Here is a 23,356-nt window from a genome sequence, read left to right as displayed (position 1 = left end):
GGCCTGCTCGGCAATTTTGAAAGAGACTCTGAATAGGCCACTGCATAATTAGGATGACTATGTGAGGACTGCTCATGTGTTTAATGTTGGGCCCAAAACAAGTCTTTTACTGTGGCCCAGAGAAGCCAAAAGTTTGGACACTTCTGCTCTAAAGAGTGTGTGTGTGTGTGTGTGTGTGTGGACACTTCTGCTCTAAAGAGTGTGTGTGTGTGTTACTAAGTACTCCAAAGAGTAAATGCAGACTAAGTTTAGGCATAAAACTTTGGGATTTTATAAAGCATTAAACATTTAAGTCCAAGTCACTTTGTTGAAATTTAGATAGAACTGTTGATACAGTCTCTTTTTATTTAGAATAAAGTTAAGTGTCAAGGTTTGGGGAGAGACATGAAAATAATTATTTGAGCCATTAGTTTTGCTCCTTAGAAATTCTTTTCTAATCTAAACCCGCTGCGTACTCATGAATATATATGATGCGTAGTAATAGCCTATACCTGTATAGCTGCTCTCAGTGGGCAGTGTTTCATGTTCAGGTCACTTCTTTCTCTTCTTATCTCATTTCACTCCATTCTGGCCAAATAGACAAATATCCAGGCAACAGACCCACATTTTGATGGTGGCTCCATGACAGGCATAGCAGAACCTCCTTCCATATCTCACCCACATTTGCCCCGTCACCATTATTTGTTAAGCAATAATCACATTGTTAGTTATCCTTTTAGTAGAAAGCACATCTCAGTGTTATGAGCACTCAGTGCCAAAAATTTCTACCTAAGTTACAGAAGTTCATTTTCTAGCTTTTGAACTCAAAATGTACTTTTTAATACACTTAAAAAAAATAACTTGTCAGCTACACTAAAGGCAATTTTTTATTCAAGTTTTCTCTACGATAAGTAATAGTGATGTGCCCTTTTGTTGAGAAGTGACAATTTGGTGCCATCTTACGGTCATAAAGTACTGTAATCCCTTGACCATTTGCTCTTTTTCATTAAGTGTGCACCTTAAAAACATATGAAACAGCTTTGTACGTGAATCTTACAAAACAATATCCTCAGAGTGATACAGCGTGCCCTAACCAAATAAGTGATTATGTAGAAAATGTATGCCTGATAGGAAAATAGGACAAACTGCACTTAAGCATTATTATATCAGTTTTAGGAAGCTACAAATCAGAATATTTTCTTTCTTATATTCATCTACATGGTTGCATAATTGGATTGCATGAGAATTTATAAGTGTCTTTCTATATGGAGCTTTTCTGGATGGCCCATTAATCAGCTATACGTGTTACAATTTAGGAAAACCATTTATTTTAATCCTCTACTTACTTACATGGAGCTGCTATTTAGTTTTCTGGTAGATAGTATGGTGTGCAGCCCAAATCTGCTTGCTGCATGTTTTTGCGAATTAAGTTTAAAGCACAATAAAATACAACTAGAAGAATTAAATAGAATACAGTTACGCATCTTCCTTTATATATTTATTGCTGCTTTCACGCTACAATAGTAAATGTGAGTAGTTGTAGTAAAGACAACATGGCCCACAAAACCTAAAATACTTGCTGCTTGGCCCTTTACAAAAAGTTTTACATAGTCATTTAGATATTCAAAAAGAAGGAAGCAAATAGTGTCAATTTTTTGTACCCTTCAGTTTTCCCAGCAGAATGTTTTCTCTGGAATGGATGCACTTGATTTGCTGTCTGTGACTCCTGGATCTTTACAAAGGCACCTACATAGACAAAGTCTGCTCTCAGAACATCCTCAACAGGGAGGACGTGGCCACATGTTATTGATCCCATCTCATCAAGACTCTTTGTTCTCATAAGGAGTTGAATGTTCTGATCTGCTGTCCCATCTGAGTTGTGTGCCCTATCTCCCCATTGCCAAGAGTTTATCTTGCTCCTGTCTAGTCAGTCAGTCTGCTTCCTCTTACACTCTTGGGTACACAAGTGGCGATTTCCCTCTCTTGGTGATACAAACGCAGAGAAACAGGTTTAATTTGAACAGGCTAAAGTACTTGATTATGTAGAGAAGACAAAGTTCAGTACTAGTAGAAAATAAAATATCCTAACAGCCCAGTCTTCAGGAAAAAATATGCTCCCAGCTCATTGGCTCAGGACAAAATATTGCTGTCCCTTGATGACTATGTGCGTGTATATGTATTAAATACATAAAAATAGAAAGACTTAGCTATTCTAAACAAATAGGTAAAATGTTATCAAGACTAGTACAGATACATAGAAGAGATTGCATGTGTTTTAACTTTCATTGTCAATCAGTTGAAATTTGGTTTCTCTTGAAAACTGAACCTAGTGAAACTACCTAGAAACATTTTCCTATGTATTATCTCATTCATTTATTTTTCCCATCTTAAGAGACTGGCATGTACTCTGCTGTAATCATGTCTTTTATTTTTCAAACTTTCTCTACATGAGGCTCTCAAATTTTTACAGCTGGCTGGACTTGAATTTTAGCATCATCTAGACCTGTGGAAAGAAATGCAAAAGCAGTTTATCCTGTATGGGGCAGAAAGCTGTTGTTAAAAGTGGGGAAGCATATTTTTAATAAGTTTGTCCAAGAGAAATAATAATATTTAATTTCAAACTGATTCAAGATGCAGAATCACTTTGAGCTGTCATGTCTGAAAAAAAATTAGATAAATACCAGGTAACCCAACCTGTCTCATTGGAAATACAAGGTCTCCACATTTGGAGTCAGGCATTAGTAAGAGTTTATCCTTTTATGGAGGTGAAGTTTTTTTCTCCTGGTATTGGTGGTGACAGCTTTGGATTCATGATGTGCCAGCCAAGTAGCATGTGGTACAGAGCAGCGTCCAGTGACCTGGCAGTCTCACTAAGGGGAAAACTGGGCTTGGCCTCTTCAGGGTTATGGAGTAGAGCCAGGTTTTATAACCCTGCCAATTTCAGGAAAAGGAAATTCCCAAGAAGTAAATTTTTCTACCTTTAAACATGACCAGGGCTCTTTTCAATTGAATTTAAGAAACACTACAGAAGACTTTGAAAAAAGGAAAAAGGGCCAGAGGGACAGAAGTACTAACATAGGATAATTCCTTCTGTTTTTTTTTTTTTTTTTCATTATTTTCTAAGGTTGTGTTTAGCTGCTCATTGAAATTCATTGGCAGTTCTCTACTCTTCCCAGTTTGACTTCAGCATTTCGTATTCCTGCTCTTCTTTTAGCCATATTAGATAGTGTTGATCTTTGCTTTTGCAAAATTCTGGCCTTAACCTTTGGCAACCCTGGCCTCATGGTGTCTTAATCTTTCTGCTACTTGACACTCTCTCTTCTTACCAGACTGTTTGCTCTTGGTTTTTCTTTTCTTTCTTTTTTTTTTTTTTTTGTAGAGACAGAGTTTCACTTTATGGCCCTTGGTAGAGTGCCATGGCATCATATAGCTCACAGCAACCTCCAACTCTTGGGCTTAAGCGATTGTCTTGCCTCAGCCTCCCAAGTAGCTGGGACTATAGGCGCCCGCCACAACGCCCAGCTATTTTTTGGTTGCAGTTTAGCCGGGGCCGGGTTTGAACCCGCCACCCTCGGTATATGGGGCCGGCGCCCTTCTCTTGGTTTTTCAAGTATGCATGTAACAACAATGGCTATCATTTGTCACATGTTTTTAGTACCAGGCACTGGTACTAAAAAAAGCACACTATTTTATCTTTAGACAGTATTTTGGAGTATTGCAATCTTCATTTTCCCAGTAGGGCAACTGAGGCATAGGCATTGATTTGTTTACTTTGTACATAAAGAAGGAAAAGATCATTCTGAGGCCTTCCTAATTATAAAGGTCTTTCTCTTCTAAAATTCTATTTAATTTGAATTCTTCTCTCATGATAATTGCCAAGAAAGATCTGTAAAGACTATGTTTATAGGGTGTACATTAAACTTTTAAGTTTCAAAAAGGGCTTGTATAAAATACCCAAAGTATAATTTTATCACCACTAAATACAGAGCATGATTACATTATAGTAAATGATTTTTGTCTCTCCAGCTTTATTCCTAAAATTTATTCATTTTAGTTGTCTAGAGTTCCTTTTGCTACTTTTGAGCATCTAATTGAAGAAAATTTCCAAAGGATATTTCATTTGCTAGAACTGAATCAGACCAGAAGACTTGATTTAAAACAAGAAAACTAGATTTTAAAAATGGAATATGGGGACATAACATTGTTTCTACACAGTTGTTCCTGTTTTCTCCTACACCTAATCTGAATTTCATTACCATCTATTAAAACCAGGCCAAAAACCAGGTCCAATTTAACCTCTCCTCATTCCGATGACTGCTGCTCCTATTCTTCTCCTAATACTACAGACTGCTGTAGTATGGTAGTATGTTGTCTCTCCAAGTAGCTTAAAAAAGAATGACTTTGGGGGAGATCCAGCACTATGTCATTCTTTTTGGTGAACCCCCTTAGATACCCTGTGTAGTGGCTGTGACCTCTCCCCCATTCAGATGATGTACGCTGAGGTAGTATACTTACTCTTTTTCCTTTAATTTCAGATTACTATAAGGCAGTGGTTCCCAACCTTCCTAAAGCTGCAGCCCTTTAATGCTGTTCCTGTGGGTCACGACCCACAGGTTGAGAACTGCTGCTATAAGGTACATATGATTAGGTCTCGTTGTTTGCATTTGTTAGGTAAAGTCCAAGTTATAATTGAGGCCTTCACCTAGATATTGTGTATAACTTTACATTGTGCCCTCTCTGTCCTCCCCCCACTTCTTGAATTAATTGAGTGCACTTAACTGAGAATAAAAGTGGATGGATTTAAATTCTTTAGCAAGGTTGGATAATTTCAAGTGAATGTCCCTGATTACATTGGCTATATAAGGAAACTTGACTTCTTTCTTCTGAAGGAGGACTGTTTCAATGAAAGAAAAAGATAGTTAATATAATTCGGCTGTCTTTTAATTAAACTGTGTAGTCCATATACTCCCAGTTTGGTACCAGTCAAATCACTTGTTGGTCATGTAAGGTTGGTGGTTTTAAAGAACAGTGTTGGTGATAACCGTGGTAATAGGACATTTATTGATAGAATTTCTAGATTAGCCTCAAACTCTTGGAATTAAGACAGAATTTTGGTATAACAAGTCTTCCACTTTATGGTCCCCATTAAATCTATTTGCTGGTAAATCACATTTCTTCTGGAAAATAGATGTACATTACTATTCTTTCCTTGATCCTTCCACAAATAACCATCTCTTTGGAGACATAAAAATAACCTAAGAAGCCTCATGCACTCCTAAAATAATAAAAATCTCCTTCTTTCAAGAACTCTTATTTGAAAAAAGGCAGTTTTTACAGTTGAAAACTTCAGCATTGTGTTTGGCCTTTGTACATGGCTAAAGCCAGGCAACATTTGTGAGGTGTGTTTTATATTGGCTTATGTTGGATGTACTCCTCTGAGAGTATTGTTATTCTAAGAAAATGAAGAGAATTATCAGATATTAGGCCTGTTCAAAATGGCAGCCTAAAGCACCTTTATGGCTGTTACTTACGGATATAGAGTAAGAGAAGAAAGGGAGAACACAATTTGTGTGAGTACAAGTAAAACGAAGGTTGGATATACTTTCAGATCTTGCCCAATTGTTCATTCTACTTCTTTTTATTTTCAAGTTCTTTATTTGGAACTAGCCAGTCCCTTCACAACAGTTAGCATTTATAATTTTAGCAGTCTCTTGTATTTTCCACAGTGGCACCTTTCATACTTTTTTGGCAACAATCCACAGTAAGAAATAAATTTTGCACACCACTTAATACATGATATGCATATTTAATATTTTCCATTTTAATTTTTTTCATTTAAGAAATGCTGGTTATGCCTGACTTTCACATCCCATTAATAGTTCAAAACTTACAGCATATAAAAGAGGGCTCGGGGCTGGTGTTGCTGCACGTGTCTCTGATATTCTCATTTTTTCCTGTGTTTCCTCCTTCTCGAGGTCTAGCAGCTCAAGATGCTGATTCTTATTTTGTGGGAGTCTTTTTTTTTTTAATTTTAATTAATTTATTTTTATTGTTAAATCATAGCTGTGTACATTAGTGCAATCAAGGGGTACAATGTGCTGGTTTCATATACAATCTGAAATATTCTCATCAAACTGTTCGGCGTAGCCTTCGTGGCATTTTCTTAGTTACTGTATGTAGGCATTTGTATTCTGCATTTAGTAAATTTCGCCTGTACCCATTCTAAGATGCAGTGGGAGTCTTTATTAGTCTTTCAAACCTGGAGTCTGCCTAAAAGGCTTACCAATCTTCCCATGGTCTTTTTACTCAGTACTTATTTTTAGTAGAAACTTTTTTGTCTGGCATCCTTACTTCTACGTTTGGCCCAGACTTTTCATACTATAAGTAGAAAGAAGAAACTTAAAGAAAAAAATTTGAAATGATAGTTTGTTTTTACTTAAAGGAAATATGAAGTAGGACTTCTGTTTTATTTTTTTTTAAAGAATAGATGGTTACATTGCTGTAATTTAAAGGTTATAGAATACCACCATTAACTTACCAAAATGAAACATGAAAAGTATGAACACACTTTTGAACACATTTAAGAAATACAGAAGTTTCTTAAATGAGATTGTATTTATTAAAAGCAGAATGCAAAATACTTCAGAATGCAGATTATCCATTGCAATATTTATCCCCAACAAGTTAGTCCTAAAGAAAAAGTGCATTGTTTTAAGGGAAATAAGAGAAACATTTTAAGTCAGCATTACATACTAAGTTTGACAGAGACTGAGTTTATTCAGGCTGACAGGTCTCAATATGTTCCTCCAAGTTTTCAACCATTAACAGACCAAACCGGTTGCTTCCCTCATACCAACACCTGGTGTGTGAGGTAGTTTCCATTCTGTTCTTTGAACAGTTGGTACCCTGTTTCTTTTGCCTTCTCTTTTTCGAATTTGATTTAACTTTTGGTAGGAGTAATTCAGTAGGAGTAAATGACCTTGTAGCACTGAATAAATGTTCATAAAGTTGCTTAGCTTCGGGACACATGCTTAGAAGATTTTCTACAGAAGTCGATGTTAGCAGTTGTTGGCATAGTCCATGCACCAGGCTTCCATTGTACAATCTGTTCAGTGGCAGAAAGAATTATATTATTAAAAGTATTGGTTCAGTGCAATAGGACAAGTGTCATTATCAAAGCTTCAACAAATTCATTGAAAAAAGCTCCTATAAAATTATTAAAGTTACTTAAAAATAAGCTGTTCCTTGAAGGGCAGAACTGATTTGTTATTACAAAGATTACTTCCTGGCTGGTGATATTTAAAAACTTTTTTTGAGATGGAGTCTCACTATGTTGTCCTCGGTAGAGTGCTGTGGCATCAACAACTCACAATAACCTTAAACTCTTGGGCTTAATTGATTCTCTTGCCTCAGCCTCCCAAGTAGCTGGGACTACAGGCGCCCGCCACAACGCTCGCTATTGTTTGGTTGTAATTGTCATGGTTTGGCAGGCCCCGGGCTGGACTCAAACATGCCAGCTCCAGTGTATGTGGTTGGCACCCTAGCTGCTGAGCTACAGGTGCTGAGCCAATATTTAAAAACTTTTTATCAACATATTAAATGATGAATGCTTAAAAGTGTTTTGCAACTATCCCCAAGTAGAGCAGGCCTCTTATCTCTTCTAAGAAAAGGAATTTAAAATGACCCTGATAAATCTAACAGTTTGTTAAAATATGAGAAAAGTTAAAGGAATAATTTACAAGGTCATTCATATGGGCAAAAAACCCTGCTTCACAAATAGAAAATGGGATTAACTAGAATCCACAAGTTTAATATATATGACTTATGGCTGGGGCTGATCAACTGGTACTTTAGTAATCCACATTGTAGGACAATCAGTCAGTGAGTGAAAAACCTTTGTTTAAAAAGTCTTAGTTATACTGAGCTGCAAGAATAATTCATTATTGGCTTGGTGCCTGTAGCTCAGCAGCTAGGGCGCCAGCCACAATACACTGGAGCTGGAGGGTTCGAACCCAGCCCGGGCCTACCAAACAATGACAACTACAAACAAACAAAATAAATAAATAAAATAACCAGGCGTTGTGGTGGGCACCTGTAGTCCCAGCTACTTGGGAGGCTGAGGCAAGAGAATCGCTTAAGCCAAGAGTTGGAGGTTGCTGTGAGCTGTGATGCCATGGCACTCTACCGAGGGTGACATAGTAAGACTGTCTCAAAAAAAAAAAAAAAAAAACGGGGGGGTGGGGGTGGGGGTGGGGGGGCGGGCAGTGCCTGTGGCTCAGTGGTTAGGGCGCCGGCCCCATATACGGAGGGTGGCGGGTTCAAACCCAGCCCCAGCCAGCTAAAACAGCAGTGGCAACTGCAACAAAAATAGCCAGGCATTGTGGCGGGCACCTATAGTCCCAGCTACTTGGGAGGCTGAGGCAAGAGAATTGCCTAATCCCAAGAGCTGGAGGTTGCTTGAGCCGTGACACCACAGCACTCTACCGAGGGTGACAAAGTAAGACTGTCTCTAAAAAAAAACAGAAGAAGAATTCATTATTAAAAGAACTGTTTGGTCTTTTTTTTCCTATTTTGTTTTTAAAGGATTTGTGGTAGGTAGAGACGATCCAGGCAAGAAAGACCTAAATTGTCAAAGGAAAGAAATAATCCAGAGGTCAAAGGCCAACTAATCTTGCGTGGGTTTGCTTAGATATGAGGCCCAGAGATAGACTAACAATACTATTTACTGTTACGATGCTTTTCATCTTAAATCAAAAGCTCTGCCACCATATTTTGTATGCCTCCATATAGCATTCAAAGTATTGAAGGCACTAGGGCTGTAAGAGTAAACGAAGTAGACAAGTTCCTGCCCCCATAGAGCTTACATTTGAATGGAGAGAGACACAGCATGTGTATAATCTTGAATACTCCATTTTTCTTTCTTTTTTTTTTTTTTTTTTTAAATTTTTTTTTTTGTAGAGACAGAGTCTCACTTTATGGCCCTCTGTAGAGTGCCGTGGCCTCACACAGCTCAAAGCAACCTCCAACTCCTGGGCTCAAGCGATTCTCCTGCCTCAGCCTCCCGAGCAGCCAGGACCACAGGCGCCCGGCTATTTTTTGGTTGCAGTTTGGCCGGGGCTGGGTTTGAACCCGCCACCCTCGGTATATGGGGCCGGCGCCTTACCAACTGAGACACAGGTGCCGCCCGAATACTCCATTTTTCTAAACATCTTCCTCACTTCTAATACCTCCTGGATGGACAATTAACCAGGATGTAAATGATCCTTCCATTTTTTTCACTGGCCCACACCCATCTGCTATCATTTCCTACCCAGTTAAAACTCCATGGTCAAGCATCTGCCTCTCCCTTGTTCATACTTGCCTAGCAAAACAAGCTCTAGATAAAGCCCACTTAGACCTGTAATATTCATCTCACTTAGAATGAAAGCTCCATGAGAGTAGAGACGTCATTGTTGTCAATACATCCCAGCACAAGTTGGCATTTAATAAATATTTAAGTGAATGAATGAACAATGTGCCAGGTGATAAGAAATGTAGTAACAGTAACAGGACTATAGTGACTATCTCAGTACTTTATAGAAAAGCCTCTATAAAGTGGTATTTGAGCAAAAACATGAAGGCAATGAAGGAATGAGTTGTATCCTACCAACTGCCTCTTTCTTCCTCTTTACATTAGTGTTTTACTTGCAGGAACTTTTAAAAACTGGATCTAATCATGTAAACATTTTTTGTGAATGTGGAAATAATTTAATATTTTTCCCGTTTCTAGCTCTTAAGCTGCAATTATGATTCAAGACCAATTATACTAAGATTAGTTATTTAAAAAATATTTTAAAATATAAGTAGAAGTACTGTATTTACTTTTGTGTGCATCCATCTGAACTAAAGTTTCCCGTGGTGCTTACCGAGTTAGGTCTGGCTCTGGGAGAGGAGTGGACAGAAGCTGATTGAGATACATCCCCATCTGGAGACAGCACTGCCACTGACAGAAGATGTGAGCTGTGTCTAAATCCAGTCTCCTGCTCAGCTGCATCTGCTCCTCCACTCTTTGGAACTCTTCATACAACACCTTAGCACCATCTTTCCGCAGTTCTTCCTTACCTAGATAAAGAAACAACTCAAGGACAGTATTTCTAAAAACAATATAATAGCTTATAATTTTCTCCACATATAAAACTACAAATTCCACAAAGAAAAGAAGTTAATTTAAAAACTGTTTCTTTTCTGCCTTTGTAAATGCCTTGCTGTATAAATTGAATATTTATACTGAAATGCCTTTTTAATGATAACCTAACTGTATTCAACCCTTTTTCCCTGAAATAAGAGCTCTTCCACTAGTCCAGTACCTGACCTTAAACATGTCTATGTCTTAATTCTCCAAACAACTAGCCAGCCGCTGTGGGCGCCTGTAGTCCCAGCTCCTTAGGAGGCTGAGGCAAGAGGATCACTTGAGCCCAAGAGTTTGAGGTTGCTGTGAGCTATGATGATGCCGTGGCACTCTACCCAGGGCGACGGAGTGACACTATCTCAAAAAAACAAACAAAAAAAAAAAAACCAAAAACCAATTCTCCAAACCTTAAATCTGTATCTGTCAAAAATACAAATGACTATTAAATATCATTCTCTTCCACTAAACCTCCTTTTGTGGAAATCATGCTGTAGTGCATATGATATAAAGAAACAGCCCATGTATTCAAAGCACATTTTAAGCTCTGTTTTATGGGAGCAAACTAAAGTATGACTTAGAGAATTTGGCAAGTAATCAGTTTCTTTACACAGCAGAAGATAAGGGGCAAGAAGCAACAACCCTAAGAAATATGAAATTTTGGGTGGGCTTAGCTTGTATGTTTCTGCAGATTGTTTGAGCTTGGGTTCACCAAACATTTGGACCTATTTGAAAGGAATAAAAAGGAGGCCCACCTTTTAGCAATTAGCGAGCAGCAAGGCATTGAGCCTGCCTGGGTCCGGGGTCCACATTTCCTAAAAGAAAAGAAACAGACCCTTGACATGCCCCTTCAGTTGGACTCAGTTAAAAACTTACAGAATTGTGCTCTGACGATTTTCTTACGCTGTATTTATTATTCAATGAGAGGAAGTACCCTGAACCTGTTTCTAAAAGCAGCAGTGGCCTGAACTGCTGTTGGCTGTCATATACCAGGAGTTCCTCCAACAGCCACTGGTCACACTTTAGTGCTGTAGGAGTCCACACTGTTTCATTCTTTCAGTTAACTTACTCTTTTAAGAAATTAAACTATAGAGCAGCACTGGGAATGCTCTATATCTGTGCTATCCGATACAGTAGTCTAACTTGTAACCACCTATGACTGTGGAACACTTTAAATGTGGCTGGAGTGATTGAGAAGCTAAATTTTTAATGTAACTTGAATTTAACTTTATCCACGTGTGACTAGATGCTACCATGTTCGATAGTACTGTTCTAGAGTATGACAATCACTGAACATGTTTAGATAGTATTATAGCATTCAAAATCTTTAAGGAGAATATTCCCTTAGAGAAATTAGTGTTCTGGTGACTCAGCATTTATTCCACTTGTTATTTAAATGCAGATGAAATTGCCTCTGTGTATTTCTCTAGTAGAAAGACAAGTACTATTTGTAATGTCAATGCTTAGGTACTAATTGAAACAGCAGAGAAAAAGGAATAAAAATATTAGTTTAAAAAAACAATACAAGTATGAGTGTTTATACTGGTAAAATTGAATGAAATTCTATTCAGACAATTTTAAGTAAACTTCTTATGATGTTGCTGTTGTGTTAAAAATGGGATAGGGATCATGTTATACAAAATGTACCTGGCAAAACTAAGTCAAGCTTTACAAGTTAAAGTTTTAAGTGCCACAGGGCAAGTGGGCACATCTCACTGCTCTGCACTGAAATTAAGCCCTCCATCACCAAGCCTGGCACATGCAAGTGTTAACTGTTTGAAAATATTTACCAATCAGTGAATGATACTTTGGTGTCCCACTTGTAAGTTCTGATATAACTAATGGGATTTAATAATCCAAATTTTTTTTCTGTTTATGTAAACTCTAAAGTATACAGTTTGCAAGCAACATGCACAGACATACTCCTAGAATTTCCAGATACCTACCTGGGCTATTGATAATGGCATACAAGGGGCCCATCAGCATCCCCAGCAGTAAGGCTTGTACATGATGTAGCTTTGCTTTGGCCTCTGTGTGCTGCAACCAGTAGCAACTGACAGCAATGGGCAACTTCAACGAAGTAGGGATTGGCTCCAGGATGGTCTGTTTCACTTTCAGGGTTTCTAATAGAAGTATCTGCCGCTTACCCAAAGAAAGCTGAAAATATACACCAAAGCATCCTGCAAGTTACTTTGGTGAATATCTTTTTTTAATAGCACAAAGACACTTGCAAATGAAACTGCTGTCAGCTGTTAAAATTATCTTATGGGAAAAAAATTAGCCACACCCAAAACATTTAGAACATTAATAAGATGCTTAATAAATATGGTTAGTTGAACAGGTAGATAGCCTAGTCTTGACATACATCATTTATTTACTTCTGTCATTCTGTCCTGTCTGCATGGGCTGGTGAGCATCTTCAGTGCATACACACCTCCTTGGAGGCTTATTAAAACTTCAATTCTCAGGCCTCACCTAAGGAATCCAGGAATACAAATTTTAACTAGCAGCCCAAGTACTGTACTTTGCAAAACAGAGCTCTAGAGGAAATCCTACTTTTATTTGCCTGTGAATATTTACATATTATCTTCTCCATGATGCCATTACCAATTAGCTCCAGAAGACAAACTTAGCTTATACATTCTTTGTGGCATATCATACAGCCTTCTGTTTGTTTGGACCCTGTCTCAGGTCCCTTCCTTGCTGAATACTATATTGTCTTTGCATTTTCCCACACAGGGACGGTCCCAAGGTGGCTACTGTAGGTTTCAGGTACATTCAAGGGAATTAGGAATTTCCCCCCCACAAGATAGGGTCTTTCTTTGTCAACTAGGCTGACATGTAGTGGTGCCGTCATAGCTCCCTGCAACCACAAACTCCTGTGTTCAAGTGATCCTCCTGCCTCAGCCTCCCAAATTGCAAAGATTATAGGTGTGAGTGAACCACCGCACACAGTCGAGATAGGAATTTTTTTTTGTAGAGACAGAGTCTCACTGTACCGCCCTCGGGTAGAGTGCCGTGGTGTCACACAGCTCATAGCAACCTCCAACTCCTGGGCTTACGCGATTCTCTTGCCTCAGCCTCCCGAGCAGCTGGGACTACAGGCGCCCGCCACAACGCTGGGCTATTTTTTTGTTGCAGTTTGGCCGGGGCTGGGTTTGAACCTGCCACCCTCGGCATATGGGGCCGGCGCCCTACTCACTGAGCCACAGGCGCCGCCCTGAGATAGGAATATTTTATGGACTATCTACATTGTCCTTGCAACATACCATACTCACCGTTACTTCATGCTTTAAAGTACACTTCATACAAGCGCAGAAGTAAGTAAACAGCTATGACAGCTTTGAGCTTCTTGTTGAAATAATTTTACTTTAATGAATCAAAATTTTTAAGAACCATAAAGGACCTTACAGGTGTCACACTCTTACCAATAAGGAAATCAGGACTATTAAAAAAAGTATCAGGGAATAAAGTTGGTGGCACTATCAAATCCATTTATAAAAAGCCACAATAATGAATTTCCATCAATACTGTCTTAAAGAAGCCATAGTTGGTAGGAATAAAAGACAAATAATTGGCAAAGGGTAAAAGAAAAGTTACATGTTAAGGGGGACTTTACAATCAAACTTCAAGAAAAAAAATGATTATATTCCTAATATCTGCATGCAACTAGAAAAATATTTTCTTTCTGGGGAGATTGAGACAGTCTATATTCTTCTTAGCACCTAAAATCTAGGTATGTTAAGGGTGTTTGACAGACATAAGTGACAAATAATTTTGTCACAATGTATGAAAACTTTAGTACAAAGATTTGTAAATGATTTTAATATTTTTTTTAATTTTATAATCACCCCTACTAGAAGTACCATTAATTACTTACATTTAAAGTAAGATTAAAAACTAATCTGTTAAACTGGTATAAAAAATGTACTGAGTAAAGCTAAGAAAATACAATAATTCTTTTTTGATACACAGTATTCTACAGCCAAGTTACAACTTTCATGAACAAAGCAATCTGGGCTTTGACTTAAAGAGAGTTCTGCCCTGCTCTACTTCTAGAGCCTTGACCAAGTCTCAGACGTTTTCTACTGTTAGTAGCTCATTTTTAAAATGGGGATCATTAAGAGTTGCACAGATGTTTCAAACCCACCAGTCTTAAGCCCCTTCTCAAGGGGAACTACTCCTGCTCAACAGCCCTTAATCTAGTTAGGTTTTGTCTCACGCAACAATTCCTTTCCTTTTCCCCATGGAGAGCAAAAGGGCAAGCCTGCAGAGGAAGCTGCCCCAGAGATGCAAAGGTCCTAGAGAGGCTGCTCTTGGCAGTGCTTTACTCCAGAAGAATGATCCACTTCCATGTCTCATGATTAACTTCTTGTTGGTTAACTTGAGTGGTATTCTGGCCATTGCAACTAACATAACCAAAATGAAGCCCTTATCCTATGTGCTTACTGTGGAAATTAAATGGAAATTGTATAATCTCTATTACCAACAACTGGTACAAAAGAGAGAAAGTTGTTGCTACTACATCAAGTTAAAACAAAATGAATAAATACTATCCTCTACTTGTGCCTGCATTTGTTTGAAATCACATTTGCACCTGGAACCTTTTTAATTTTCATGGGCTGAGACAACAGCATTGAACCAAATATAGAATTGATTAGTTCATGCCAAGGGAAAGTCAAATGATACCACCACAGCACAGAGAGAACTAAAATTTCATCCTCCTTTGAATACAGGTAATTTATGAGAACACTTAGTCATCTCCACTTAAAGTAAGGACTATAATCAACCTGCTGCACTAATGGATTCAGTTCCATATGGGGGAAAAAGTGTCGTGATCCCTATTTCACACCATACAGAACAAAAAAGAAAAAAAATCACTTCTAGCTAGACTGTAGATCTAGATGTGAAAGGCAAAAACTCACACATTTTCATGACCTTGGAATAAGCATTTTCTTAAGTAGGTCACCAAAGTGGTAACTATAAATAATTAAAATTTAGACTGTATTAAGAACTTACGTTCATCAAAACATAGTAAGTGAAATGACAACAGGAGAGGCTATTCACAATATGTGATTTGAAAAAGGACCAAAGACTTTGTACAGAAACTTAACCGAATATCATATAACCAATGAAAAGGTCCTCAAGTATGTAATCAGAGAAAAGCAAACTATCCACCAAAATGGCTAAAATGATAATACTACACTATCAGAATAGTGAAAATTTTAAAAAGCATGGAAAATATCCAAATATTGGCAAGGGTGTGAAGTAAAAGGTACTCTCATGTGCTGCTGGTGGAAATATTAATTGGTACAACTACTTTGCAAGATTTGTAATACATCTGAACATGTGGATATCATATAACTCAACAATTAATTCTACTCCTAGTTATATATGCATTAGAAACGCATCCATGTGTTCACTAAATGATGTGTACTAGAATGTTCATAGTGCTATTCCCCAAACTGGAAACAACCCAAATGTCTATTAGCTGTAAAATGTAAAAATCAACTGTGGTACATTCCCACAATAATATGTTACATCAATAAGAAATAAATGATGTAGTCTGAGATGCTATGCCTATAATCAATGCCTATGTATACACTTTTTTTTTTTGGCAGTTTTTTCCTTTGAGTCCTAGGACTGATACTCTCGCTAAGGTAACACCTAGTTCACTGAGTTCTAGTTTTCTCAGCTGTGAAATGAGGCCAAGATAGCACCTAACCTTATCAGTTTATTAAGAGATAATATTGAAAGTAATTTGTAACCCATAAAGGGCTTTATCAAAATTTCATTAGTATTACAAATACTTACCTCAGTCAATTTGCTTAAGTCAGAATGATCCTTAGGCAGTTCTAATGCATCAACAATTGATGTTTTGATATTTCTGTTAATCCTTTCCACTTCACTGAAAGCTAGAGGCTGAGGAGATGATGCATTGCAGGACATATTTCCCAGGTGTGGTGAAGCATTCAGAAGAAGCCCATAGATGATTTGCCGTATGGGCTGAGATATTCTGTGAGCATTTGGTCGCTGCATGTTTTCCACCTGTGTTTGAAGAAAGGTCCGTCTGAGGATCAGAGCATCACTGATGAAAGGAGATAATTGGCCTTTAGCCAAAGCCCCTAGTACCCATTCTGGTAAACCCAGATTCACGGCATCTGGACAGATGTAAAAACCGTACTGGAAGAAGTCCTGCAGCTTTACCTGGGACTGCTGGTATTCTTTCATGGAACAGCAAAGAAGTTCCTTAACATTTTCTCGATCCTTTTTGGGGAGATATTTCAGAACATTATCTAGTGCTTCCGTAGGGTTGGCGAAATGAGACAACCAATTCAGAAGTCCCAGAACTCGCTGGTGTCTCCTCCCCTTAAAATTGGTAGCTCCGAGCGGAAGACGTGCCTTACTTAAGAATGTCTCCATGATAGGCAGATTAATATGGTCATTTCCACATAGCACCGCAAATAGTGGTAGTAGAGCTTTATTCATATTGCTGAAGTGACGGCAGAATGCATCAAGGGAAAAACATTTAGCAGGGATATAATATTCTGTGCCCTGAACAGTGTTCATATTTTTCCACTGAAAACTACTTAATGGACAAAACCCAGTTTTCAGGTCAAAAATGCAGAAGTCGCTGTCTGATGATAAAACAGGGCAATTCCAGTGATTAGCAAGTGTCATGATGTCCCGATCTGCTTCCGAAAAGCACTGAACAAAACATACCTGCAGCTTGATCAAAACCTGTATGAACACTTCCCGGATGAGTAAGGGACACACACACCCACCCCCACCAAGAGAAAGGGAATGGGCTGTCTGGATCTTCTCTCTAGCGCGATCCTTTAAAGTTGTAAGCTTTTTATCTGAAATGTCACATCCTCCATCTAATACAACATACGGACATATATTACATGCAAACAGTGATTCAAAAAATTTTTGTACAACATCTGCAAAAGAATCATAGTCCCCTCCATATCGGAGTTCCAAGTTTGAGTTGAAGCAAAGTCGGTGGAAAAGAGCATAGCCATCAATGATAATTTTTGTGTCCCGCAACTTCAAATCAGTGAAGAATTCATTACTATGATCTTCCACAAAACTCATTAGTCCTCGGATACCCATGATGACAGTCTGAAGAATTGCCTGTTTAAAACAATAGATTGCATTTTCAAATAACGCTGGTTATGAGGCACCACATCATTACTTCCAGCAACATTAAACCAACAGCAAATGTTACAAAGTGTTCTTTAGATAGAACATGCTGGATGTCAACATCTCTGAATTCTTAACCTAGATCCTCAGGCAACACTGTTCAGTATTTTTTCATTGTTTTTTTTTTTTTTGCTTTCCCCATAATGTTACAAGGTATAAATTCAGTGGTTTCATGTGTGTTGATCTTTGGATAGGGATAGAATCTGATGCTGATTCTAAAGAAAAATCAGTTTAAGTCCATTATAGCATCTTACAACACAGTATTTGTTTCGTGGGGTCAAAGTAAAGTCCTAAGCTATAAAGATTACATCATTATTGATCTCATAGGCGTCAGAAAACTAAAGTGTGTAAGACCTCTGATAGGGATCCAGACTTCTATCCACAAGGCCTAGAGCTTGTGGAACTTTGACAGTTCGGGGTAAGAAAAATTGCCTCTGGCCTTTAGGAACCCAACTATCCAGTTTGACCTCTAACCATGAGCTCCTAGTTTTGCATGGTTGGCCCAGTTACCCTTCCCTTCCTGACTCACCTTACTCACAGAATCAGTATCAATGGCTTTTCTTTGGCCTTCAGTTTCATTATGGTACTATCATTATTATTTAAAATAGTGACATTTTGTCAATCATGGATTTTTTCGCATCAATTTAGATTTTTAGCGACAAAAATTTATTTATCTGGAGTACTTTTTTGACATCACTTAACATTTTGCGCTTGACTCACCTCATTCTAGCCCCAGCCCAGTCTTGACACTTTATTCTATATTTATTTCTTTACAAGTCTGTTTTGTAAAGCTTGTACTAACAAAGATCGTTTCGACTCTGCAAATAGCAGGATCTTGCACACACAGTAGTCCAACAAATGCGAGCTGGATTGGAGAAACGCACGTAAAAGGTTGGATCTAAGTTCTCAGGCACAGGCCTTCATACGCCGTGCTACCTGGGCCCTCGCAACACCCCTTCCCGACCAGCAGGGATATAATGTGCCGACCAGCAGCAGAGCCCACCTGCGTCGTCCTCGCACTGGACGAACCCCTCCATTAGAGCTGGCAGGAGCCGAGTAAAGTCTGGCAGCCGCCGCACGTGAGAGTCGACCCCCAGGAGCCGGAACAGGAAGTCGCCGGCATGACGCCACTGGAAAGCCGGGTTCCGAGAAGCCAGTGGCGCTAGAGTGCGCCGCGGGAAGGTGATCTCGGACTTGGAGGTGCAAAGTTGCTAGCAAAAGGTGGGACGCAGCGAAGGGCGTCGGGTTAGGGAAGCGGGACCCGCCCGGCCTCTTTTCTTTTCCCCTCCTGCGTGGTCTGTGGAAACTTCCTCCTTGGGGACCGCCCATTCGACTTCCCAGCTTGCTCCGCGCGGTCTCCTTGGCGACGGGGCCAAACAGCCGTAGCGGGCGGTGGTCTGATACCCGCGGGCGCCACTCCCCCCGGGTTGAGGCCTGCCAGGTTACCGGCGGGACTTGGGCATGCCCCGGGCGCCGCCGCTCCTCCGCCCGAGACCGGGAAAGGTAATGCGAATCGCGCTCTTCCGGGCGTGCTGGGCTCGCCTGAGCGGGAGAAAGTAACGGTTTCAAACTGCCCGGGGTCTGCTTCTCGTGACCTTCTTTCCCCCTACTTTTTACTAGGGCTCTACTCAGTCTCCGGAGAATAACTGTTGCTGGTGTTTCTCAATAAACGCTAAAAAAGTTGAAGTAGTAAGGAATTGTTCGTTTTACCTTAAGGTTTACTTTTAAGATTGGGTCCCTACTTTGGCAAAACCTGGTGTCTCATTAGCTTCCTCTCAATCTGTGATAAACTCTTTCCCTTGTCTTTTGCCCCCGCCTGACCTGTTTTCGCCTTCAAGGGATAGTTTGCACAAAGTGCTAGCTTCCTGCAGGTTCCCATCCAGCTTTCTTAACCAACTTTGTTCCACTATTGGGCGGCATTTGGTCTGATGGTTATTTAATTCGCCTAATAAACATTAGTGAACACCTAGGATATGCCAAGCATTCTACCAAGGCACCAGGGATACAAAGATAAATAAAGTGTGTTCCAGCTGCTCAAGTTCACTCACAGCCATCAAGGAGTGGGGCATGTTGACAAATGAACAGAGTTATAAAATCTAGACAGCGGGGTACATTCCTGCATAGCTCTATGATTGTACAGAGGAGACTAATTTAATGGATAGCAAAAAGGTAGACTGGGATGGAGGTGGCAGGGCTGGGTTTGTGAGATTGGGCAGTAGGGAACCTAGTCCCAGAACCCTCTACAGCTTGGACCACAATACTTAGGCACTACTGAGTTTAAGCTCTCCTTTACAAATACGAGCCACTGGAAGTGGAAGTTGATGTCTGTCTCTTCTTCGCTAAATGCGGGCTTTAATCTTATCCTTAAAATAAGAATTACTGAGTGGTCTGAAGTACCCATTTCAGTCCTTATAAATTTTTTGATCATCTTGGTTTGGCCAGAAAGCATCACTGTTACGCCAGTGAAGGAAGCAAACACAAGGTACATTTAAAGGTCTGCTGTGTGTTTCACTAACATTTCTTTGGGTGGAAAATAGTTATGAATCTCACTGGCATCAGGTGTAACAAGTGGTAAATATACTTCAAGAAGAAACATGTTATAAATGGGCACTTACTTCTGTTCTATTTTGAGGATTTTTGTGGTGGTTTTGTGGTTAATTGTCCTGGTGGGTTTTGTGTTTAATTAACACCACCATTTAAAGCCCATTGGCCATCATTATAAACAACAGGTTTTTGTCTGTTAGCTCTGGAATTGTCGAATATGAAAACCTGACTCCAAGGCACATACAGTCTTCAACTTGAAATCACATATTCACATAAACTTAAACCAAAACACTTTTCATAACTAACAAAACATTTAACATTTTAATGAAATGAAAATGATGATCGTACCATGTACCTACTCATATAAAACGGGGTAGAGTGCAACGGCCCAATCATAGCACACTGTGACATCAAACTCCTGGGCTCAAGTGATCCTCCTGAGTAGCTGGGACTACAGGTGTATGCCACTACACCTGGATAATTTTTTTTTTTTTAGTAGAAACAGGGTCTTGATGCACTGCCCAAGCTAGTCCGGAACTCCTGCCCTAAAGCAGTCCTCCCCCCTTGGCTTCCAAAAGTGTTAGAATTATAGGAATGAGCCACCCTTCCTGGCCCAGTTATGCTTTTCACACTATGCCATACCTCTCATAGCTCCTTGAAAAATTAAAGATTTACCTGTAACACATTTATTTCATGAATATTAAAGTATAGTTGTAGATTGGAATCAAATTTGTAATACTGTTTCTAATCCAGGAAGATTACTTTATATACAGTGTGTATACTAGAAACTTACAAAACTAGATCAGAATTAGTTTTAGGGAAAATTCACTCTGAATCCTTCCTTACATTTATTACAATAAATGCAAAAACTGGGGTGTAAAGTCTGCAGAAAAAAAATCTAAAGGACACAGGATCATGCTAATTTCTGGTTTATCCTAACTCACTATTTGTAAACCAAAACAGCCATAAGGTAGGAAGAGAACCTTACAAAAATGTCGATGCAAATGTAAAGATTTAAGAAAGTGATAATGTTCTTATATTTGGAGTTTTTAAAGTAGGTGGGGAGTATAAATCTTAAACAAATGAACAGATTGTTGATTGTAAAACAGATATACATACCAGAAGTTTGTGGAAAACTGGTGGTAATTCACTTCTGTTAAATTTCAACATGCAAAAGGAGGCTTCTCCTATAGAAGATTGCCTTCTACTGGAATTTGTAGTATCTCTATCTTTTAACATTTTTCTCTCAAGTTTTTAAGTAATATGGATTCACTCAGTGTGCTGATCGAGTTCCAGATGTTATTGTCTAAAACTTAGGCTTTTTCTTGGGAATAATTTAGCAAGCTTCCTTTAGACCTGATCTTTGGACTTTTCATCTTTAAGGCATTGACCAGCGCTACTTGGATGAATTTGACCATCTCTTAGAAATGAGTAGTAAGTTTCCATGAATGAATAAATCAGTTCTTTCTTGTCTGGAGCAATGCTGAAATTCCAAGAGGCTGCTAAGTGTGTGAATGGATCAACACTCATTTCCAATTATCCAGAGAGCTTGATAGCAAGAAGATATGTGCTTCAACAGAAACTTGGCAGTGGAAGTTTTGGAACTGTCTATCTGGTTTTAGACAAGAAAGCCAAACAAGGAGAGAAACTGTAAGTAAAAATACTTCATACAAATCTTGAATTGGCTGTACAGCTCTTAGCTAATTAAGAACCTGGAGTAATGTCTACTTGTTCTTTGCATTAAAGCAAGAATTTAGTATGGACAGGAAGGTTCCTTGACTGATCTCCTCAGATGAGATTTTTAATGGCATTTCAGCAGGTCAGTAAAGGATCCAAATTACCTAGAAGAGTATGGGGTAGATATGTAAATATAGGATTTTTCTGCATACCACAGTCTCCTTTACAACATTGCTTCCACTTGATTAGAACCTCTTGAATGTTGAGGATAAGAATTGTTCATTATGACTGCATTTAAAAAAATGTTATAGAATGCAAATAATCAGGAATTCACATTTGAGATGAATAGAGTATACCAAAAGAAATATGGTATTAGTTTTTGGTTTTTTTTTTTTTTTGGCTTTCTGTGAAGAAGATTTTCAAAATCAGTCAGAAAGCCCTCAAATTAGGTATTTAAGACAATTGGAGGCTGCCTTTTAAAACCAGCTTATGTTGATGACACCCTTATTCACCTCCGTTCTTTTTTTTTGTTTGTTTTTGGATATAGAGTCTTACTATTTTGCCCTCAGTAGAGTACTGTGGCATCACAGCTCACAGCAACCTCAAACTCTTGGGCTTAAGTAATTCTCTTGCCTCAGCCTCCGAAGTAGCTTGGGACTACAGGCCCACCATAACACCTGGCTATTTTTGTTGTTGTTGTTGCTATTGTTTTTAGCAGGCCTGGGCTGGGTTGGAACCCGCCAGCTCCAGGGTATGTGGCCAGTGCCATAACCACTGAGCTATGGGCATGAGCCATCACCTCCATTCCTTTGATCTTGATAGGACCCTATAAATGTTCATAGTACCCCGTTTCCCCGAAAATAAGACCTACTTACAGGAAAGATAAGATGTCCCCTGAAAATAAGACCTAGTGCATCTTTGGGAGCACACTGTCTCTCAGTGTGCTCCCAAATAAGATACTGTCTTATTTTTGGGGAAACAGGGTAGAAGAAAAACTCTTAATACCATTGGACAGTGCTTCTCTACAGGTAAAGATAAACCTTCATATTTGGCTTAAAGGTTTGTGAACCTACTGCATAAAAAGGTAGTTGGAACTGAAGTTAGGATAAGAAACTTAAACATCAGAAATATAGTAGAGAAAGCAGAAGGAAGAATGGCTCTAGAAATTGGCCTTTAATCCCAGAAGACAAAATTTTCATCCCACAATCTATTGTTTTATTCAAAGGTTTTTCAGCCTACTCTAAATTCTCCCAGCTATGGCCATTGGATATGTAACACATTGACTGCCACACTAGAAACTTTTTTCCAGTTGAAGCCACAGTGTTTTATTAGGTCAAGATAAATCAAGAGACATATGAGTTATATATGTTACAGGAGGCCCTGGGCTCACAACTAGCATACGTTAAATATAACTTACATGGCAGTTATTAGGGTGATAAACCCTTTTCTACTTCTTCATATATCTTAGGAATGACAAAGATAAACCTTACTAATGTTACTATTTTATTTTTAAAATCAACCAAGAATTTTTAAAAATTGTAATTATCCAGAATTCACAGATTTAAGTCAATTCAGATGTGAAGAATGGTCAACAAGCTGGCATTTCTCTAGTGTCCTTATGGCTCCTACTTAAAAGGAGTTTTTCCCTTAAATCCTAGAGGTGCTTTTCTAGCCACTTAGGACAATAAATTTATGATAATTACTACAGAACCTTTATGGAAATGTTGAGAATAAGACTTAAATCTGACCCAGGACTTGTAAAAGCTATAGTAGGGACTATATCCA

At 38.8% G+C, this 23,356-nt stretch overlaps 3 protein-coding genes across 17 annotated transcripts in view; 2 read left to right on the top strand and 1 right to left on the bottom strand.

The window, feature by feature from the left end:
• ATP2C1 (ATPase secretory pathway Ca2+ transporting 1) overlaps positions 1–10,119 on the top strand; it is a 178,366-nt gene extending 168,247 nt beyond the window's left edge. For 4 of the 6 annotated variants that reach the window (XM_053598476.1, XM_053598482.1, XM_053598479.1 and 1 more), the window contains 2 exons: positions 4,515–4,613; positions 9,893–10,119. In XM_053598476.1, the coding sequence (XP_053454451.1) occupies positions 4,515–4,613; positions 9,893–9,988 (195 nt within the window). In that variant the 3' untranslated portion in view covers positions 9,989–10,119. The remainder of the gene's footprint in view (positions 1–4,514; positions 4,614–9,892) is intronic. The other 2 variants (XM_053598477.1, XM_053598480.1) reach the window with 1 other exon arrangement.
• Positions 9,945–18,640, bottom strand: ASTE1 (asteroid homolog 1). Its single transcript, XM_053598493.1, has 5 exons — positions 18,354–18,640; positions 15,959–17,281; positions 12,091–12,301; positions 10,900–10,959; positions 9,945–10,080 (listed from the first exon to the last, which is right to left on the bottom strand). Exons 2-4 carry the CDS (start codon positions 17,258–17,260, stop codon positions 10,910–10,912), a joined length of 1,563 nt encoding a protein of 520 aa, XP_053454468.1. The 5' UTR covers positions 17,261–17,281; positions 18,354–18,640; the 3' UTR covers positions 9,945–10,080; positions 10,900–10,909.
• NEK11 (NIMA related kinase 11) overlaps positions 18,481–23,356 on the top strand; it is a 324,099-nt gene continuing 319,223 nt past the window's right edge. For 3 of the 10 annotated variants that reach the window (XM_053598487.1, XM_053598489.1, XM_053598490.1), the window contains exons 1-2: positions 18,727–18,853; positions 21,278–21,544. In XM_053598487.1, coding sequence (XP_053454462.1) covers positions 21,375–21,544 — 170 coding nt within the window. In that variant the 5' untranslated portion in view covers positions 18,727–18,853; positions 21,278–21,374. Of the gene's footprint in view, positions 18,572–18,726; positions 18,854–21,277; positions 21,545–23,356 lie in introns of those variants that run through there. The other 7 variants (XM_053598488.1, XM_053598485.1, XM_053598484.1 and 4 more) reach the window with 6 other exon arrangements.

Source organism: Nycticebus coucang, chromosome 8, assembly GCF_027406575.1.
Source record: "Nycticebus coucang isolate mNycCou1 chromosome 8, mNycCou1.pri, whole genome shotgun sequence".
NCBI lineage: Eukaryota > Metazoa > Chordata > Mammalia > Primates > Lorisidae > Nycticebus > Nycticebus coucang.
This window is presented reverse-complemented; position numbering and strand designations above follow the sequence as displayed.

Bases quoted from the DNA above. Each gene is read 5' to 3' on its own strand.
- ASTE1 (XM_053598493.1), bottom strand. From the start codon at position 17,260: ATGGGTATCCGAGGACTAATGAGTTTTGTGGAAGATCATAGTAATGAA. The intron at 12,302-15,958 runs GTAAGTATTTGT...GTATATTTTCAG, and splicing joins ACTTAAGCAAATTGACTGAG to CTTTCTTTGGGTAAGCGGCA. The intron at 10,960-12,090 runs GTAGGTATCTGG...CTTTTCTTTTAG, and splicing joins TGCCATTATCAATAGCCCAG to GAAATGTGGACCCCGGACCC.